The following is an 18,607-nucleotide window of genomic DNA, read 5'->3' on the forward strand; positions in this document are numbered from 1 at the left end:
CCCTCTGGGTATTGCAAGACTGTATGGAGAGAGCGCTGGACGTGACACATTGGTTGAGTACGTACACACGACGTATCTTCTGGGAACATTACGACGTTGTGGGTGTGTGTGGACGTGAAAACTCCCACGATGATGCAATACAGTTTCGAGGAGTATGCAGACATGATGCTCATTTACGGGGAAGCGAGATGCAATGGAAGGGCTGCCCGTGCGATGTACCAGGAACGTTTCCCGGAACGTGTGACGCCATCACACACCATATTCGAAAAAGTGAACCGTCGTCTTCGTGAATCTGGAACATTTGTTGTGAGTAGAGTGGACACAGGTGCCCCAAGGACGAGGCGCACGCCTGCGGTGGAGGAGGCAATTCTTCATGCTGTGCACGAAGACCCTGGTACGAGTACCCGAATCGTAGCGCGGGATGTTGGTGTATCTCAGTCTGTAGTGTGGAATGTCCTTCATGATCAACAACTGCACCCATATCACCCCCAGAAGGTGCACGCCATGGGTCCCAAAGATTTTGAACCACGTGTTCGCTTCTGCACATGGTTTGTGCGTCGTTGCGTGAATACGCCTCAGTTTCCACAGTTGGTGCTCTTCACGGATGAGGCGAAATTCACCAGAGAGGGTGTTTTTAATTCCCGCAACAGCCATGTGTGGGATGAAGAGAACCCATTCGCAACGAAAGCTCGTGGGTTCCAGCAGCGAATAGGCATCAACGTCTTTGCAGGAATACTGGCCGGTCGTTTAATTGGCCCATACGTACTTCCCATCAATCTCACAGGTCGTACTTATCTGATTTTTCTCCAAGAGACATTGCCCGAGATGTTGGAAAATGTGCCATTGGCCATTAGGCAAAACATGTGGTTCCAGCATGATGGGGCGCCACCCCACTTTGCACGGGACGTACGGGACCATCTGACCCACAGATATGACAGGCAATGGATAGGGCGTGCCGGGCCCGTGCCGTGGCCCCCACGATCTCCCGACTTAACGCCCCTGGACATTTTTCTATGGGGGCGCATGAAGAGTCTCATTTATGAAACCCCCATCGAGTCTGAGCGTGACCTGGTTGCTAGGATTGTGGCAGCAGCGGACTTCATTCGAGAGAATCCACTGGTCTTCAATCGTCTGTATGAGAACATTCTTCGAAGGTACAATGTGTGCATCGATGTTGGTGGCCGTCATATTGAGCCCCTGTTGTGAGTTTCCGTTCTGCACACGCCAAAGGATGTTTTCATACTGTCCTTCGCAGTGCTTACGTGCTGCATTCCGAGTTCATCGTCGTTCCTTCATACCATCGGTAATGAACAGAAACATCAAGCAGCAATGATTCAAGATTTAGCACAAGTTGCCTATTTTTCAGGACAAAGGGTCAATATCTGTGTTACTGATTTTTATCTGTTTGTGCTACTCTCTGTTTTCCTTCCGCCAAAGTGATACTGTACATTCCAATGTGAAACCCTTCATACGTACGTGCCAATTTCTTTCCTTTTTTTTTTTTTTTTTGTGGCTGTGCCTTTTAGGGAGGTGTCCCTGTATTCGTGGGGCACGTGGATATTTGGTGCTGCTCCTCAGAGAGCCGACTTCCGGCTGACCTTGTACTCCCGAGGTCCCGGGTTCAACGAATTCCCGGTGGGAGGGGGCACGTAGTGGTTCATATCGCAATTGTAATTGCACGTTGCGTTCCACGTAGCATGCACGTGTACATCCATCACTCCGTTTTGCGTACCATCTGGGATGCGCGACAGTCACTGTCCAAGCATGTTCCATTTGTCGCACTTCATGCGCTCCTCTGGGGACTCCCTCCATGTGTCACTTTTCGACCGTCCTGTGACAGCATGTTCCCTCGTCGTCTTTCTCCATTTGGCGCGAGTTTCCGCTCACATGCAGTGGGGATTCCCCATTTCCTTTGGGGATTCCCCTTGCGCATTACGAAAAGCGCCGCAATTTCAACGCCTCGTGGTTCAGACGTTATTGCTCTTTGAAAGAGGTGTGAACCGATTTTCTCACGGCTCTGGCAGCCACACGGTGCCGTTTTCGTAATTTTGCCACATGGCACTTTCGGCTTGTTTTTCCTTCTAGATTCACCCCCCTAAGTTTGTAATGGGAGTTCGAAATCACCCTGTATATATATATATATATATATATATATATAATAAACGGATGTATTTGTATCTATACGTATGTATGTGTGTTTGTTCCGGCAGTACACATATCACTTACAATCTGGAAAGATAGACTGTGGGGCACAACACCCCTGGTATCCCTAAGGGGGGGGAAGGGGGTGACATGTAAAAATAATCGAAAACCACCGATATTAGTGTGGAATCCATAGTTTTCGGGGTCGCTAAGATGAATAGGGACACTTCCAATGCCGTTCAACTCTAAGTTCATCACCTATCGGCATGGGGGTTGAGAGGGGGTGAAAAATAAAATGTCAAAAATGGCCTAGATTAGTGTGGAATCCATAGTTTTCGGAGTCGCTAAGCTAAAATATCCGGGCAACGCCAGGTGATCAGCTAGTTAATTATAATGAATACCTAGTCTAATAATACACACCCACTATTTAACTGGCTATATTGGTTTGTGTTAAAAAACAACAACATCGCAATCAATGGATATATTCAGCAAACAACTTCTTCCACAATTCAATGCACTATATTTCGGGTGAATAGATCATATCCTACGTTGACAACATGCCGGGTAAGCATTGCTTGTATGGTCTTTGCCAAGGTGATTCAAGGTATGATTATCGTGATCATAAGACGAATGTCTTTTACTTTTAACATATTCCGAAGCTCTGCAGAAATCGTGAAAAGTACGTAAAGTGGTGAAATGCAAATCTTTTCGCTGTAAGAAGGCTTCTCATAAGCTTTCCTTAACACACGTGAATCTGTTTGCTCGATATATTTGTCTAATTCAATTTCGCTTATTGTAACAAGCAACTTGTTAATTCACAACTGTAAAATCTTTGCATTACAATGACTTATTCTGAAAATGAAATACAACATTTAGGGTCATATATTAATGTTTTTAGAAAAAAACAGCAATCAACGTTTTCATTATCTCAATATAGGCCATTCAATAAGGGGGTCTAATAAGGAAAAAAGAATCAGGGAAAGCTGGAACAAATTTTATTATCTATATAAAAGCGTTCTTAACAACATACTAATTTTGCACCCATCTACCACCTCAAATTTGGCCTCCATCTTGGAAAAATTGCGCCAAGTTTTTTTTTGCAAATATCTCGTTTAGAAAACAGTTATAGCAAAAGAGGTTATGACAAAAAATAATGTACATAACATTCTCTACAAAAAAAAAATTCTGTGCATATTTCTTCTAGGATGCGCCGTTTGGGTGCTAGCTGAGCGAGAAATTTTACGTTTTTTTCCCGCCCAGTTTTGCCAGTGCGGAAATCACGAAAACATCTTTCCAAGATGTTTCGTAGTATTTACTATCTTCTATATAACCGTACTTATTACATTTGTTCTTTCTTACAGAATGCCAATTATGATTTCAGTTGCTTTTATCATTGCATGCAGTTCTTTACGTGAAATATTTTAACGTCAGCTGTGTGCAGGAGATAATACGTTTGGTCTCAAAGAGAAGATAACTCCAAATGCGCATGTTGACTTTGCCCGAAAAGGTTATTTCAAAATAAAACGCCATTGTAATCAACGGGTTCCGGGTTCGATACCGGTGGAGACACATTGCACAGTGATTCGGATCCCACTTTAAACTGTAGGTCCAGTCCCGATTAACCTTACTGTGCGTAAAGTGTACTGAGCCGTGATGCGTTCCATTAAGAGTTGTGGGGGATGGCAGAGGAGTGACCAGAGTCAATGCTAAGTGGATCTTTTGGCATGCTCATTAGTTTCCAGATAAAATAGATGAGCAGCATGTCGATACACGAAAGTCTCGTATATCAAGGGATAAGCAAGACTTTCAGTTCTTTTGTCAGTGAGACCTCCCCGATGGTGCAGTAATAACGTAGTCTCCTTGTAATCAAGGGGTCCCAGGTTCGATACCTGGTGGAGGCACGTATTGGGTCGGATCCCACTTTAAACTGTAGGTTCAGTCCCGATTTGCCTTAATGTGCATAAAGTGGACTTAAAATCCAAACTCAATCAATCTTTTGCCAATGATTGTCATCTCACCCACCATTCCCTGATTTGGATGGCATAAAGTCAATGATTACGGAAGTAAGAGGGATTAAGAAAACCAATCCTTCTGATACTCATGATGTTGGAATGTTTTCAATGTTGAGTATCGTTGGTAAAAATTTGGCAAATGTCAAGTTTGAACAAAATAAGAGAGATTATAGAAGACGAACGGAGCTTTCAGGTGGAAGCAGCACATGTCTCTTGGAAACCAATTTTAAGAAATAAATGCAACTTTTCGAACTGACTCGACGCGGCAAGCTGCACGTGTCACTCCAACTGGGCCTTGTTCTCAAGACCGTGCTTCGTAGCACCTCGTCAGTTGTGCACGGTGAATATTTTTCTTTAGACTAAAGCGGACCATGTCATCACTTAGCTTTTAAATTCCTGTGTAGATTGGGGTCTGTCGCTTTCGCTTCGATCTGCAAGCTCACGTCAATTCTGATGATCTATTTCACATTCACTTACAAGAATTCTTGCTGGTAGAAGACAAGCAATGTTTTGGTTTCTAACGGTAGCAGAAATCCAGGCATTATGTTCATCTGTTTTATGTTAAATATTACAAAATTAGGTTTTAATTATTATACATATATTACTACTTGGTGATACATTTTCAAGAAGAGTCCTTAGAACATTTATAATAAGCATTTTAATAAGAAATAAGGCTTCAAGCTACCACGCAGAAATGTTTTCTTGAGTTTCGCTCTTTCACAATGGAGCGGGAAATATGGTGAAAATTCACCATTCTCTAGCGTCATAATGGTGCTTCCTAGAAGAAAAATGCACAGAATATTTTTTGTAGAGAATTTTATGTAAATTAATATTTGTCATGGCCTATTTTGCTGTAAAATGCTTTCCAAGCGAGTATATTTGCAAAAAAACTGATTTTGGGCGACATTTTTCCAAGATGGCGGCAAAATCCGGGGTGGTAGAGGGATGCAAAATTAATATGTTGTTAAGAACTCTTTTATGAAGATAATAAAATTTGTTCCAGCTTTCCCTGATTTTTTTCCTTATTGGAACCCAAAACTATCCCTTGTTGACGGTCTTAATAAGAGCGTATATTCGTAGAAATTTTATAATCGTGTAAATGTTTAATATTATTTCATAGTTTGTTAAAATTTATGGTATTAAAGATATCGTTGCAAGCAATAACACAAAGGAAAGACAGAAAATGCAATTATAAAGGTTAGTAACACGAAGGAATAAGAAAGTGTTAAACTTCAAACCTGCTGTTCCTTGTTAGAATCGATAGGATGTAAGTATTTCTTGACAAGATCTTTCCAAAAGTATATCTCCTCATTTGCCAGGAATTTGACACCCCCTTCCTTTAATTCTTCATCCTCAACCCAGTACGGGTTGACCAAGTCATCTCTGTCTGATTTTGGTACTGGTGAGAGAATAGTAGGTGTTAAGTTTGTTAGTAGTGTTATAGTAGTGTTATAAGTTTGCAGTGAGCACAAAGGCATAAGAATATAATAGTTCAAAGTGTGTTTTTTGTAATTACTTCTTTCGATAAAGAAACAAAACTGTGAAGAATGGATGTATCAAAATGGTTAAATAATGACTGTTGCACGTAGTACATCTTTAAGGAATAGAATGTTCGAGTTACTTGGTCATTTATTTCAATATCTAGATCAGGCACATCGCATGGCTAAGTCTTCTCTTAATACAAAACGTAAAATGGATTTATCTTTTTGTGCAAATGGTAGAGTCATACATTTGTAAAACAAAATCGAATTTGAAACTACCCACAAAGCTTCATGTGTGATTTCATTGTATCACAATTTAGTGGCGTATGCTGAGTCCAAGACCTATGGTATCTCACTATGACACCTGGTCCTATGCTATGGAGGAAAGGAGAAGACTAGACTAATTCTTGACGTCTTCAAGGAAGCCACGTTGCCATCGCAACGGTAGTCAGGCTGCACACTTATAAAAATTCAGGTTGCCAACTTCTAAGAATTTAGGTTGCCAGCTAGCCTTGAATATACGCTCCTGTCACAATTATTGTAAATGAACTTACCTTTGCAACTTTGCTTTGTTCTTCTCTAAACGTTTCTTTTGATTAGGTATGTAATCCAAAGGAAAAAAAGGGATAGAATTAACTGTTTCTTAAACGCTTTCCTTAAGATAAAGTAAAAAAGATCATTTTACATGCAATATACTGTGAATGTGGAACAGTAGTCAGCCTCAAAGTGAGAGGTTGAACGCAAGCAACAGTGGCCTAATCCACTATCTATTTTTAAAAGTCGAGGAATGCTAAAGTCAAAGCAACATTACGTTTTCGTTATGTGACACAGAAACAATTAAATCTAACATGTACAGTCACCCGCATTAAAAATGGGACACCTAAATCCTGAAATACCCGCTTCCCTGCAAGGAGTTATGTGTGTTGCCTAACTCTACGGCGACAAGTGGATTTCAATGGCAAATTTTCAATGCCAACTTCCGCCCTAGAGTTACTCACTACACATAACAGGAAACAGGATCTAGGTGTTAAATTTTTATTGACGGCATGTAGTTTACAACAGGGTGCGAAATCGCTGCAGATTGGTGGGGGGTAGTGTTGCCCACGGGACGAGACGGGACAGGCTTTTAAAAATTCGAGACGAGACGAGATTCATCATGTGTCCCGAGGCAAACGAATATTTTCGAGACGAGACAGCATTTCACAGCATTTCCACGAGACGAGACAGGCCAAAGTCTCGTCTCGTGGGCAACACTAGTGGGGGGGGAAGGAGCAGAAACACACACACACACACACACTATATATATATATATATATACCACATATATATATATATATACCATATATACACACACATATAGGAAACACTAACCAGACAGTGAAAAAAATTAGAATTTTCGCAGACTTTATCGCTGTATCTTCATATGAAAAACTCAATATGCTGACCAAGGCAGTAATTAATTTTATTATAAAACATAAACTAAAAGTAACGCTTCAACCTTCTAGCAAGGTCTTCCTCAGACTCTGCACCAAGTACAAATGTAACAAGGTACAAAAACAGGACGATATATATACACACAAACATTACTACCTTCCAGACTGTACTTGGTGCAGAGTCTGAGGAAGACCTTGCTAGAAGGTTGAAACGTTACGTTTTATAATAAAATAAATTACTGCCTTGGTCACCATATTGAGATTTTGATATCATGGAAACAAGGCTTAATGGTGTTATAACTGCATCTTCAGTATAAGGAGAAAGACGGAACCGAAAGTTCTAATTATTTCACTGTCTGGTGAGTGTTTCCTTTCTCCTTCTTTGTTTTAGTGGTTCGGAACCCACTTTAAGCTATAGGCTCAGTCTCAATTAGCCTTTCTGTGCATAAAGTAGACTACAAAACAACACAAATCAGTCAATCAATTTTACAACTCTTTTTCATTTAGATCGTTCGGCTCCCAGGGCCGTCTCCCACCGTCCCCTACCTACGGTTCTGAACTTGATAAGACTAAGGAAACAGGCACTGCGGGCGATGCGAGCAAGAAAGTTTTTACGAAAAATATATTTATTTCCATAAAATTTGAAGCTCTGGATGGTAATTGCCCCCGCAGATACACTTTGCCGTCAATGTTTGCCTCCCATTGCCCCCCTAGAACTCATTTCCGACCAAGGTTTGGGGGCAGTGCTCCCCTGCCCTCTGCGGTTGCGGGACTGGTTACAACCTAAACTCTCTGCCCCCGGAAAAGTTAAGGGGGGGGGGTGGGATTTCAGGACAAGATCGTTGGTGGGTGGAATTTCCCCTTGTCCCCCCAGGATTTCGCACCCTGGTTTACAAACACTTCGAAGATTGTTGCTAATTCGTTCCGTTTGGAGAACATCCAACAAGTAAAAGAACCTTTACAATCTTCTACCCACCGGAGAAGTCACTGATTTCGTCATCGGAGAGGGAGTCCTCTGCCTTGGCTATTGTTTCAGACCTAATCGAACGGTGACTTTCAGTCCTTGTCACCTTACGGCCTCCATAACTAACCACACCAACAGTCCTGGAAGAAAACAGAAGATAAAAATGGAAACCTTGGAATCACGTACACTTAAAACTTTCATATCATGTCCAGAGCATAGATAGATATGAACAACTTTTATCAGTACGTATTTTGCTCGTTCTGGCTTTGTTTCGAAGTTATGAGACTCAAATGATGCTCTGTTTTTATCCTGCATATATGCAGCCATGTATAAACAGATTCACTCTCAAGTGTTGGGAAACATTCTAAACAGGATTAACTCTGTAGAAATATCATCATGTTAGCAAAGACGCCGAAAGATGAAGATGAAGTGAAAATTCTTAAATCATGCATGTATCGTCCATACGTAATTTACAAAATCCGGTCCGACTGGACAACTCTGTTATTTGTACGTACACATAGCGAAAAATGGAAAGAGATGAAACTTGTTGGAAATATGTAGATTTGAATCTAAAGTGGGTGAAATTTGAACGTAACATGCATCGCTGAGGCTGCACGCTGGTGCGAGCATCAGTGGTACCTGTAAATGTCATGTTGCCACATGTTTTATCCGGAATACGTACGTCATCATAATACCGCACTGTACTGAGTAAATTAAGAATTGATGATGATAACTACATAGAAAATAAAAAAAGTAAAAAAACGTGAACACATCAACCTTATTCATCACTTCTTTATGGCGATGAGAGTTTCCAGAAGTCGAACAATAGAGGCCACCCTTTCTTTTACATACAAATTCGCTCAGTAGCTCATGTCACCAACCACAAAAGATATTGAAAATATTAATGGGCAGTTTGTGTTCATTTACCTTTGAAGTTTACTGCACAATGACCATCCAATGAAGAAGCCTTTGGCAGGCACTTACCTCTCGAGAGTCTCCAACCTCTTCCCGATGGTGCTGAGTGAGTCTGCTATCCTCACGAGGTGGTACTTCTCGTCCACCGGCTTCTGGTGGGTGCAGCACATGCACTTGAAGAGGCCTGCGAGGGAGAACTCGATCGAGCCTTCTTGGGAGTCCGTGCTGGCTGAGTGTAGCCATCTCAGGAACAGTCTCTTGTTGGCCTTCTTCTTCTTCTTTTCTTCTTCAGCTTCCTTCTTCTCCCGCTCCAATTCCTGGTGAAGATAGCACGTATCCACATTGTAATATAACCAATTCCGGAAACTATTTGTTACATTACTAATGTACTACAATTATAGAAGAGCAAGTGGTTTCATTTATTTTTCTTTGGTATTTACACAGGAACGTCTGCTGCGTTTGGAGACTAATTTATATGTATGCACACTTAGTTATATTCCACTAAGTTATTTGTAATGTTTCATTATACAGGGTTAGCCTAAAAGAAATAGACAGTCTAAACGCTTTATAAATTGAAATTTGTTAGTTACATCAGAAAGCATTTAGTACTGTTGTATAGAGAATGTCTCCAAGTTTACGACCTCCACTTTTCGTTTCTTTTCGTGACGTCAGCACCACGTGAGCGCCCTTGACATCAGTTGAGCAATACGGCCGCTATCCAGTTAGAAAAGGCTTTCTGTGTGCTTGAATTTGCAAAAACAAATTCTGCTACTGTCGTACAGCGTCGTTTTAGAACACGGTATGGCAAACAAGCACCCACAAGGCAGTCTTACGATTGGAGCAAGAAAGTTGAGGAAACTGGTTGTCTGTGCAAGAGGAAAAGTCCCGTGAGAGGAGAACTGTACTATCGCCTTGATATCTGTCGTGTTACGAAAGGGTCACACATAGCACACTTGTAACGTACCAATGTAAACTTCAGGACTTACTCTTCAAACCATGTAAGTATTTCAGCCCTATTATTAAAACTCTTCTATCTGTTGAACTTTGAAAGTGTCTATTTATTTTAGGCTAACCCTGTATACTGTTTAAATTTTATACGTTTTCTATACATAAGTGGTATTTACATATTAAACGCACATACTTTCAATATGATTTAAAGTCATACTGTTGGAACCTCGAGCCATTCCAAAAGGGGAATTCAAAATTATATATCATCATATTTTGCGTTTTAGACTAACCTCCTGGTTTTCCTAAACTCGAAAAGATTGGAACTACATTTCTGATTGTAAACTGAAACAAAGTTCTCTAAATAAATCCCAATATTTGGTGGGGGGGGGGGGGGACATGTGGAAGTTTAGGGCCTGAATTCCCCTGTCCCTCCAATAACGGCGTGCAAGTATTAAGGCTTGGAATGGGGTCGGGGACGTCCACCATAATACGTTGAGCGCGTCTTTGAATTTCACAAATTTCGCAACTTCATAACAACTCATCATTGTGTCAAACTCACTAGATTCATTACATAAATATACTTATGTGACTCTTAATTGTAGAGATCAGAAGTAGTCGATTTTGCAGTTCATTAATTCTATGTGCTCGTTAAAAAATATCCTCACTTGTGAATGTAATACATTGTATCAGAATTCACTCATAAGTATTCTCACTTAGAATTTCTAGAAGTTAGTCCCTGTATCCTCGTATATCCTTTCTTTTGGGCCTCCCCGATGGCTTAGTGGTAGCGTCGTCGCCTTGTAATCAAGGCTACCCGGTAGTAGCACAAGTGGTTCGGATCCCACTTTAAACTGTTGGTCCAGTCCCGATTGGCCTTACTGTGCATAAAGCGAACTTAAAACACCAACTCAACAATATCCTTTCTTTTTAATTCCATATTACTTCAAAATTCTCAAGCATGTCTTGTGTGAAGTTTCCGATGGCTATGTACCTAGGTATTAGTGCCAACTTATTAACTTCGTTAATAATTTTTCCTACATATCTACCTGCCATATAGAATTCCCCCATTGAGTCTAGAACTTAGGTTTCGTATCCTCTTATATCCTCTTCAGTCTCCTTCTACACACGTATGTACAAATTTTCTTTTCTCTTTCAAAAGTAAAGAAATGAAAATAAATAATTTATATTAAAAATGTGGATTCACCATACCTCTTTCGTCTTTTTCTGCTGCACATTCTCCCTGGTTCCCCACGTCACGACGTTCAGGTTGATGAGCGAATATAGAACCAAGAGAAGATGCATAGAAGGAATGGACAGGAGGTAAATTACCCCTGGGACGACGCACCAGAACTCTTGAGGGTGGAGCAGGGCTGCTATGAAGAAGGAGCCGGAGAGGGTGATCAAGAAAATCGCAGACGGAGAGCCAATACCATCCATTCCCAGCTGAAGAGCCGTTCCGACAATCACTGCCATCATCACCAGCGTGTAGACTGCGGACAGAATCTGTGCCACCCTTAACTGCAAGAGAGGATAGTCATGACTTACCACATACTATGTAAACATGCACACGTACACAAAAGGACCTCCCCGATGGCAAAGTGGTAGCGTCGTTGCCTTGTAATCAAGGAGTCTCGGGTTCGATTCCTGGTGGAGGCACATAGTGGTTCCGATCCCACTTTAAACTGTAGGTCCAGTTCCGATTGGCCTTTCTGTGCATAAAGTGGACTAAAACACCAAATCAATCAATCAATCAAACGTACACATAGGCTGCAAGTACACTTATACAAATGTATGTTTGTCTGCAATTATGAATTCTGTCTCATATTCAATGTGGAACAACATTTCAAAATTTATTTTATCATGTGATTAGAAAGGAAACCTCTAACTTTAACCAAGACAATGCACGTACAGTTGGGAGCTGAGAAGACTGCCAGTGCGGGGTGAGGTTCGGTGGTGAACGGGGAGGAAGTGTGGGGAGGGAAGCTTCGACTTGGTGTTCAATTTTTCAGTGTTGCCAGACATACAGAAGTCCCTGTAGGAAAGGGTGAGAATCTGATAATGGAATCGGGACTTACAGTGTGAGGTGCAGTCTGGCGTTCGGAAAAGTTCGGAACCATTCGTGAACCTCCACGGATGATGTCAGACCAGCAACTGCATTGGAATTCACACTTCTTCCGTGTTTTCGGAAATAAATTTGTTTTAAAAATCGAATGAATGTTCTGGCGTGTGTGTATAAGTAAATGTATATGTATAGAGCATACTATATCTAGTAAACTGGGTCGCTGAAGGTTAACTATCAATAGAATTAACATGCAACGAAAAGCGGGAAAGCCGGCTCGGGGATTGAGCAAAGGTTCATTCAGATTTTTTTATTTGAGGGGTGTAAGTTTGTGTTTATGTGTGTGAAAAGGTATACTTAGAGCCAAAATGACCATAAATTTGTCCTTTTATAAAAATTGTGTGGGGTGTTAGGGCGTAGTTGGTGGATAAATCAATGGGCCTGAGACATTACAACTTCATGTTCCATAATCCGAAAGTTGCAGAAAAGCGATGCTACGTACCAAAATGTAAATACAAGCGAGAGAGGAAATGTACTACCCTGCATAAGTTAAAATTAATTGATCCATGTCCAGGAAAGAAACATTAACAAGACGCTAAGAAATACACAAAAAGCACGCACACACCCTTACTTTCTTAGTCACGTTGTAAGCAGATTGCTTTGATTTGTGAAGTTTTATTCCATTATTAGTATTGCTTTCACATGTTACTATGTAATATGTTCCATTCATTTGCAATGCGTTTTCGTACCATGCCTTTTTTATTTATGCCGCTGCCACCCTGAAAGGAAAACGAGCTGGTTGCACACGGCGACAACAGGCAGGTCAGTTTCGCATTCCTCAGCCTCGCAGTTTTCTCAGCTCGCAACTGTACATCAATTTAACTACGATTTCACTTCAATTCGGTTTACATGTGGTTTTTACATAATTTTTCGTGATAATATAACATCGGGAATATTCACTGTAAACAATTCGATTTGTTGCCTGCCACCGTGGCGGATAGGTTATCACATTGCGGTACGACGAAAAGGGTCCCGGGTTCGAATCCCGGTCTAGGCATGGATGTTTATGAGTGTCCATTCATAAATTTCATCATGTCATCACTCATGACTATCTTTGTAAATTAGCTAAAAGTGGCAAAATAAAGCAAATCAATCAACCAATCAATTCGATTTGTTTTCTTACTAAGCAAATATTCAATCTAAACCCAATTATTTTAGTAATATCTGCAACCATTTATTAAATCTGACATAATATGTCAACAAGTATCTGCATTTTGTGTTTCAAGTAATTTTCAAGCACATTCGAAGCTTAAGAACATAACTACTCATCATGTTATGTGTAGAACGAGGGTGCCTAATCATTGAAGACTGGTGGGGGGGGGGTGAAGAAAGCTATAAATATACAAACCTCCCATATAGTGTTTGTGTGTGTGTGTGTGTATATATACACACACATATATATATATATATATTAATATATATTATACGATATAGATATTTATAAAGGGCCTCCACGATGGCGCAGTGATAGCGTCATTGCCTTGTTATCATGGGGTCCTGGGTTCGATACCCGGTGGAGGCTCATAGTGGTTCGGATCCCACTTTAAACTGTAGGTCCAGTCCCAATTATCCTTACTGTGCATAAAGTGGATTTAAAACACCAAATCAACCAGCTATTTATAATGTTATTAAAAGTAGAAATGAATTACTAAATTAAAAATACATTATTATTATTAATTACATGTAAAAATTAATTTGTTAATTTTATATATAACAGATATTATGAAGTAGCAAATTAATTCCTTTATTAACTAGTTAAAGATGTTAGTAAATTATGAAAAAGTTGAAGTGGTTTATTATGTATAAGTTTTTATTTAGTTTTTGCTTTACGTTAATATAAATCAATAAATTTCAACTTATTATTGTCTTGCATTTTTGTTTTACTTTTATTGTGCGTATTGATGTAGATTTGTTAATGATCTCTTGAGAGAGAGAAAGCATTCAACACTCCCAACTCAACTAATTTGTGTGTGTTTTCGATATTATTCTTAGTAAAGCATATTGGAAATTAAAAGTAATTGCTTATCTTTTGTTTGTTATAACAAAAACTCCCCCCAGGAAATGTTTGGTGGGGGGATTTTTGAGGTCAAGATTGTTGATGGAGGGGAACCCCCCAAGATTTCGCACCCTGTAGTAGAACAATATTAATTATTTCTCGGTAGTTATCACACAGTCTTCACCTAACTTAAAACCGGCTGAAAAACTGAAGCTGAATATGCATTATTTTCTAAAAGTGCAAAATGCAACATATTTGAGGGTTAATATATTATTTTATTTAAACAAGCTAAAAAATAATATACCTAAAATTAAATAAAAATTGTCGATAGCTGACCTCGTTATCTCAAGATAAATATACACTATGTGGAAGAAAGTCATTGGACACCACATGTCAGCGGAGTCCATCAGTTTTTTTGCAATCAATAGAAGGTAGGTTCGCCTTTGGAAGTGATAACAGCAGCCACTCGTCGTGGTAAACTGGCCACAAGGTCGTGTAGTACACCGAGTGAGATATTCCGCCATTCCTCCTGCAGTACAGTCACCAACCCTGGAAGTGTAGAAAGGCGAGGATATCTCGACCTCAATCGGCACTCCAGTTCATCCAATAAATGTTGGATAGGGTTGAGGTCAGGGCTCTGAGCAGGCCAATCCAGTCGGGTGACATTATTTTCTGCATACCACTCCATGGTAGCTCTGGAAACATGACAAGTGGCATTATCATCCTGGAACACACATTCTTAGTTTCCATAGAAACGCCACAACGTGGGAAGCGTGGAGGTGTTGAGAATATCTCGGTAGGATGCAGACGTCATGTGGCCATACACCGGTACCAGTAGACCCATGCCATGCCAGCTAAAACAACCCCAGAACATGATGCCGCCACCACCATATTTCACTGTGGGCACTACACACTCGGGTAACATACGTTCTCTGGATAATCGCCATACCCACACTCTCCCATCTGATCGAAACAGTGTGAAGCGTGATTCATCGCTCCATAGGACCTTCCACCATTGCTCCACCGTCCAGTTTCTCCGCTCTTTACACCAGCGTAGTCTCCGCCGTTTATTGTTTTTTGTTATCAGGGGTTCGTGGACAGCGTCTCGACCATGATAATCGAGCGCATGGGTCTCCTTGCGAAGTGTCTTGGTCGAAACAGTCAATTGGTCGCACTTTGAAACTCTTCTGCAATCGAATGCATCGGACGGGTCCTGTTTTTTCGAATCTCCCTCTTCAGCACTTTCCTGTCCTGGTCGTCCAATTTCGTGGGTCTTCCACTTCGTTGTCTATTGCTGCAGTGTCCCTTTTCCTTCCACTTCTTCATTACAAACGCTACAGTTGATTTAGGGACCTGTCGGGCATCAGCTATGCTACGTATACTCATGCCTCCTATGGAGCAGCCTACTATGATCCCTCTTTCAAACATGCTGAGCTCTTTCCTGTCCGTCATTTTATCAGCGAATGATCTGAGAAGCCTCCTGCTGCCCTATATATACCCGTCTGTAGTCTCCTTTCCATGAGGAGTTCGTTTCAGAGTTGAAACCGGGTGTCCAATGACTTTCTTCCACATAGTGTACTACCAGATGTAACGAAATAATGCGCAAAACACAGTTTAATATGCATATTGAAATAATGAAATTATAAACCGAGAACATTAAACTTATTTTTGGTTAAGAAAACTCAAAAATATTATTTCTAGGTGAAGCATGATATTTATCGACATTAGGAGATGAAATTAAATTATCATACCTGAATTTCTGATTTGCAGGTGAAGCAGACGATCCCGAAAACGAAAATAGGTACCAAGTTGTACGTAAAGCTGGTCCAGTTATCAATCTTGAATGCAGCCACAAAATCTCCCACCAACATGAGAAATATGGTTCCAGGCCCAAGAATTGTTCCAATCAGCAACATCAACTGGAAAGTGAATGATATATGCAAACAATAGAAACATCATATTTAGTAAGATTCAAAGCTTTCTTTCAAGTCTTGTATATGCAGCACATGTAAAATGTAATTTGTGTCAAATCTATCTGTTCAGTGTAAACGATATTGATGTTTGGGATTGTCCTAAGGTTAGGTGGCAGAGATTACTTTAATGTTAATCGACAGAAAACATTTAATTATTTTGAACAATTATAATACTGAAAGGTGAAGTACAGGTAGCAAGCATATTCATCAGTAGTTGATCATTCCGACATAACAGCATAATCACAAATTGTAATTTACATTTCTTGATACACTATATTACTTTCCATTGTGCAGTTTTAAGTACTGGAAATAGTGCTACATTTTAATACCTAACTTTTAATATTTACTTGAGTTTGGCAATCTACTAAGATGAATATGAATTACACTTCAGTGTGGTAATCCATTAAGGTAAAAATACTATGAATTAGAGAAATATATTGCAAAGTATATTTTATAAATGTTGAAATTACGTGTAATCTGCATGTGCAAGAAATAGTCAAATATATTCTTAGAATGTAGGGAGACCACAATCCACTGAAGTGCGGAATACGCAATTTTATCTACGATTAGATTCCCTAAGAGCTGAAAGTGTCGCAAAGATGAGAGAAGTAGACCCAAAGTATGTTTCCACAATATACGAGAATGTCAACCTATGATTTACACCTATCAATATTTTCAACAAATATTACACATTATGTTCATACCCAAGATACTTACTAGTGTTGCTATTTAATATTCAGAAGGTGTTTAAGAAATTATTCGGAGTTTGTGCAGCTACAAACTGTCCAAAAACACGCTTACTTACTGAAATTGTATTTCAAATACTTTGTATATTATTTTCACCAACTTCCTTCTGCAATTGCGACTAAGACTTGGTACAGAATGGACACTTGTTGATAAATTTTATGAAACAATCAGTTTCTTCACTACGTCCCGGGAATATGTGGAGCAAGGCCGCGCATAACGGTAGAGAAGGGGAGAAAGCGAGTGGGAGGAGCGAAGCAGTACGCGTTGCTCTTAACTGTTGCTAGCTGCATCCGAATTTTTCTCTTTATGCACTCATTTCCCCTCTAATGCGTTAATTGGTCGAGCCCTTCGAGTCACAACTTGCGCAGACTTACTTTCGTTCGCTTGCTCCAGAGACTCCCTGGATAGAGTACACAAACCAATGTCTCAGAGTTCAATCAACAGTGATAATGATAATATGATAATAAACAAGTAAGAGGGATACAAATTACCTGATAAGCTATGTAAATGGATGATATGTTGTCGTTAATCTTAATGGTTCTCTTGTAGTCCACGAGGAGGTCGATGATGTTAGCCATTGTCGAAGGAATCCAGCGCCGACGTTGGTTGAAGAACTCATTGAAGCCCTCGGGACAATGTGTGTAGGCGTCGGAAGCAGCGGAGTACTCCACTCTATACCCTCTCTGCAACAGGAGGGTGCACAGCCATCTGTCCTCGCCTGTAGAGGAGAAATTCATTGAAATCTTGAAGACAACTGGCTGGAAATCATTGTTGAGAAACATGGATACACTTATTTAAGTGCAATGCACAAAGGGCATGTAAAAATAAAGTCCTGCCTTGACCAAACTGAAAATTAGCCCAACAAGCATGATTTAAATCTGCCACAATTTTCATAGTTTACAAATTCTGTTACTAAATACACTAGGCAACATTAATGGCGTAGTTCTAATGTCGTCGCTTTGTAATCAAGGGGTCCCGGGTTCGATCACTCTGTAGATCCAGTCGCGATTAACCTTTCAGCACAAAAAGTAGATTTAAAAAGCCTCAAAGAAACAAAAATGCAACAGACTAGGCTAAAAACAAACAGAAATCCACGCAGCCAAATGTGGATGATTCAAAATAATAGTGCCAACCTCAGTGGCGGAGTAGTTAGCATAGCGCGCTACGACGACAGGGGTTCTGGGTTCGAATCCCGGAATGGACATGGGTCCTCTTTGTGAGTGTCCCTTCATCAATTTCACCATATCATTTCATCCTCATCTTCGCGATTAGCCAAAAGTGGCAGAAAAGTAAAGTTAATAACAAAAATCAAATTAAAAATCAAAGGCCTAATTTTCCCCCTCACATTGCACGTTATAGTGCTCCATTTATTCTCTTCGACATTTCTTTCCTTTCTCTATTTATGTTATTGTTTTCCACAATAAATATGAAAAATCAAACATGATATTCAAAACGATACTTTGTCATCACTAGATTTTGATACAAATGTATATATTTTTTGGTAAGGCAGAAATATTGCATAAGTAGATAGGAACGTGTTTTACACGTAAGTGAAATAATTTGATGCCTTTGTTAGGGCATTTTTTTACCCTTTTTGGAGTAAATGTCATTTACTAAACTTTTTAAACAGTTTGTTATTTTATGCATCTTATGCATTTTCCAGCATTTTGGTGAAAGCAAATGTAACCCTTTGAAGGAGAGAGGTTCCCGACTCTTGTCTCATTGCCTTCAGCGCAGTTCTGAACAACTGTGTTTGAAGAAACAAATAAATTCTGTGCAGTATTGTTGATACAAGCTGTTGTGTAACAATTCAGCTCAAACAATGTGATTTCCCTCTCTATCAGTACATTGTAGCCAGACCGATTATTGTTTAAAAA

General features: G+C 40.1%; 1 protein-coding gene across 1 annotated transcript in view; it reads right to left on the reverse strand.

Annotated features, from left to right (window-relative positions):
* Positions 1-18,607, reverse strand: part of LOC146003421 (chitin synthase chs-2-like) — a 191,233-nt gene that overhangs the window by 14,369 nt on the left and 158,257 nt on the right. Inside the window, exons 14-19 of the mRNA XM_083141704.1 lie at positions 17,222-17,448; positions 15,762-15,929; positions 11,105-11,413; positions 9,017-9,264; positions 8,045-8,172; positions 5,393-5,553 (exon numbers count right to left, since the gene is read on the reverse strand). Coding sequence (XP_082997830.1) covers positions 5,393-5,553; positions 8,045-8,172; positions 9,017-9,264; positions 11,105-11,413; positions 15,762-15,929; positions 17,222-17,448 — 1,241 coding nt within the window. The remainder of the gene's footprint in view (positions 1-5,392; positions 5,554-8,044; positions 8,173-9,016; positions 9,265-11,104; positions 11,414-15,761; positions 15,930-17,221; positions 17,449-18,607) is intronic.

The sequence above is a fragment of the Lepisma saccharinum genome, chromosome 20 (genome assembly GCF_977018435.1).
Source record: "Lepisma saccharinum chromosome 20, izLepSacc3.1, whole genome shotgun sequence".
Lineage (NCBI taxonomy): Eukaryota > Metazoa > Arthropoda > Insecta > Zygentoma > Lepismatidae > Lepisma > Lepisma saccharinum.